The sequence below is a fragment of the Aplysia californica genome, unplaced genomic scaffold, assembly GCF_000002075.1.
Source record: "Aplysia californica isolate F4 #8 unplaced genomic scaffold, AplCal3.0 scaffold00090, whole genome shotgun sequence".
In the NCBI taxonomy this organism is placed as follows: Eukaryota; Metazoa; Mollusca; class Gastropoda; order Aplysiida; family Aplysiidae; genus Aplysia; species Aplysia californica.
In genome coordinates, this window is record NW_004797360.1 from 455,262 (window position 1) to 458,838 (window position 3,577).

The 3,577-nt window shown below is 39.9% G+C and overlaps 1 protein-coding gene across 2 annotated transcripts in view; it reads left to right on the top strand.

Moving 5' to 3' along the window:
- LOC101855007 overlaps window positions 1-3,451 on the top strand; it is a 20,155-nt gene extending 16,704 nt beyond the window's left edge. For both annotated transcript variants that reach the window (XM_005094838.3, XM_013080538.2), the window contains exon 5: window positions 3,324-3,451. In XM_005094838.3, the coding sequence (XP_005094895.1) occupies window positions 3,324-3,387 (64 nt within the window). In that variant the 3' untranslated portion in view covers window positions 3,388-3,451. The remainder of the gene's footprint in view (window positions 1-3,323) is intronic.
- The last annotated feature ends 126 nt before the right edge of the window (window positions 3,452-3,577 follow it).

Genomic DNA, 3,577 nt, shown 5'->3' on the forward strand with positions numbered 1-3,577 from the left:
TAGGCCACCTGTGGCCTAAATAAGGTAAAGGAGGGGGGTTTAGCTTATTTAGGCCATATGTGGCCTAAATAAGGTCACCCTTCAAAATTTCTTTTTTCAGTGATCTTCGCCATTTTATTTGCTCTTCATGCTTATATTTGAAAATTAAAGCAATAAGAAAACTTAAATAATTTTGTATGTTCAAATTCTAAAAAATGTGTCACCATAGTTATGTTCAAAAGAATTTGACTTGGTGTTATGTAACGCCAGTTACACAGCTCAGCATGCCATCTGTATGTCTGTAAACACATGTTTTTGTAGGAGGAGATATACATGAATAGAAAAATTCAAGTAAAAACGAAATCTTAAAAACTGTATCAGCAACCCTCGGTGCTACATTTTAGGTACCCACTTATTGGCAAAAGCTCATATATATATATATATTCCATCTTTCTCTCTCTCTCTCTATCTCTCTCTCTCTCTCTCTCCCTCTCTCTCTCTCTCTCTCTCTCTCTCTCTCTCTCTCTCTCTCTCTCTCTTTCTCTCTCTCTCTCTCTCTTTCTTTTTCATCTGTAAAGTTTTTATTTATGTTACTCTGTTTACATCCGCGAGGATGTGGGGCGAGGGAAGTGGTACACTATTGGTATTGCTATGGTATGTGATTATGGAATTTTGAGATTCTGGAAGACTTTTTATCGGCTTTTAGTTTATGGTATTCGAAAAAAAAACCTTTTAATGAAAACAAAAACAGAGTCGAACATTTTGACAAATGAAAGGCAGAATTCTGCTTGAAATTATTGTTTATTTGACTTGTGGAATTTTAAGAAATCTGGAAAGGCTCACACCAGGACTGACTGACGGGCGTTCGTGGTGTAGCGGTTAGGCACTTCGCTGTTATACGGCGGAGACCTGAGTTCGATTCCAAAGTGGGAAGTACATTTTTATAGAGTATCTTGGTCTTTCTGCTGGATTGTCATATCCCTCTCAGCCTGGGTTGGCTCTGACAGATGGGGTCGGAAGCCCGCCTCCTAGATGAGCTAAATTGTGTCGATGAAAGTGTAGAAACACCTACATTTAGCACCAGGACAGGAAAAGTAGTCTCTAAACATATAGCACTTCCGCAACACAGGTGGGTGCTCTTGTGTGGTCTGCTCCTTCTTTCCTATCAAATGCCTATCGTTTTTATCTCTCCTCTTTCGTTTGTGTGTATTTTACTCTCTTGTAGCACTTCTGATCTTCGGCACTTATACAGTTGACTATGCTGCCGTCGTAAGGGAAAACGACGAATGGTCCTGCGCAGGTAGCGAGGCAAATTTTTCAGGAGAGGCAAAAACAGTTTTCACTTTATAACTTTTCTATTTTTCACTCTTTTAAGCTGTAATTCACCAGATATCTGATTGAGGTATTCATAAAGCAGTTTCTAAAGTTTGAATGGTTTAGGTTAAAAAGTAGCAAAGTTATTCGACATTCGTCGTTCTCCCTTACACTGCGCACCCGCAGGTGAGCCTTGCAATGTAAGCGAAAATGACGAATTGTACGGTTCATCGTTCTCCTTTACAATCGTGAACGTTTATGGGCATAGGCGATGGTCAGTTGTGACGCATTATTGACAGTAATGACTGTGTACTGGTTACTACAAATAAAAATAAGACGTATACAAACTAGCTATTATACGTATAAAGTTAGGTGTTTGTTATATCCCAACTGTAAACGTCCTTCTTTTCCCTTCTTTGCTTGGCTAAATACTACACAGTCAGTGTACAAATCAGATGTGTACACATTTTCAACAGCTTGATTTAAAACTGTCTCATTCGGAACCAAAGTTTGGTATTCATGATATCGCTTTATAGTATTCTCTTCAGAAGCGAGTTTTAACGACCAAAGGGATCAACAATGTTACAATGTCAACAATACGATCAGATCATTGCAAAGTCAAACTTTCACGTAAGAAATGTAACAATCTGACAAGACTGTTTCACAAACGCTTTCTGGAGAGGTAATGCGACGCTTTGTATTTAATAAAGGATTCAGTTGATCGGATCGGAAAACATACCCCAAAGTAGAGATCGACAAGGACAGTTTGAATCTGCAAGACATTATTATACTCGATCGTAACGTCCATCAAGTCTTTAAAAAAATCGTAAAGCAAAACTAAGTGTCGCCACAATACGTCCACTTTTTAAGTTGGACAAAGAAATTTACTGTCATAACGCAGTGTCATTAATTGCTTGGTAATTCTATAAAGATGTCGACCAGTGACATGTGCTAGACAAATTGCGGCACTATAACCATCGTTGGGATTTGGGATGTCAAATGACTGGACAGCAAAGTAACATATCTGTGAACATCTGGCGGACACTAATATGCAGCGCTAATAAATTTCTTCCTAAATACTTTTTTTTAACCCTCCCATCCCCACCCCTTTCCCCCTGTTCCCATCCGTCTTCCCCTCTCTCCCGCCTGCTCTTGTCAATTCACACATCAGCATAGGCCTAATACGTGAAGACAGACAAAAAGACACACTAAGTTATACATTCTTATAGACCTGGTCGACGGTACACCGGGGGAGGGGGTGGTGGTGCGTTTGTTTGCAAAAAACCTAGTATGTTTGTACTGACGCAACAGTGACCAATTGTCATTCGTCGCCCATGCTGAATTTGCCCAACGGCAGAGACCAGGGGACAACGCCGAACGAGCAGTGATCCTTGACCGATCGACCATTCGTCGTTCTCCCTTACACTGAGCTCTGGCTTGGAGCTCGCCAGTGTACGGGAAAACGACGAACTCTCAATTACGCAACAACGGATTGGGATATGACAAAAAATTTTACACCATCAGTTGCAGAATTAAATACTCTATGAAATATATAAAAATATAAAAATCGAAAAAATTTGACCATTCGTCGTTTTCCCTTACGACGGCAGTATGGTTGACTTGATGTTGTTGGGGAAGTGGAAAAAAAAAATCTGCTCATCCGAAGTTCAACTCAACTGCTGGGATCTGTAAAGAAAATGAGGTGCTACGATCTAAGGAAAAGATCAACTTAATTGAAGATCAACTTAAGTGAGTTCAAGACAGAGTTGACAGTATGACCTAATTGCTGTGTTGCAAGTGCTGTAAAACGCCTACTAAAACTACACTTTGATCCAGGGAGGCCATGGGCCTAAGTAAGTAATTTAGTAATGGAGGATGTTCCTGATTGGTCCTACTTTGTCCCTATCCCTCTGTTGTTTCTGTCTGCCTCTCATGCTTTATCCCTGCTTTTAATGCCATTAAAATCATGTGAATGTGTTTTATCTTTTTCTCAAATGAATGAATTGTCTCTGTATTTGTTTTTTTTACAGTGAAGCTCAGAACCAGCCCGCTCGAGGACACAACCTGCAGACTTTTGGTGTTGCTTTAAGATAAGATAATGATAAGATAATTATAAGATAAGGATAAAGGGATAAGATAAGATAAATTTTTACTGTCCAGATGCTGTCTCATTGGTTTGTTGTTTCACCACACACACTCAAACGCAGCACACAGACACACACACACACACACGCACACACACACACACACACCCGCAGCACACAGACACATACCCACACACACA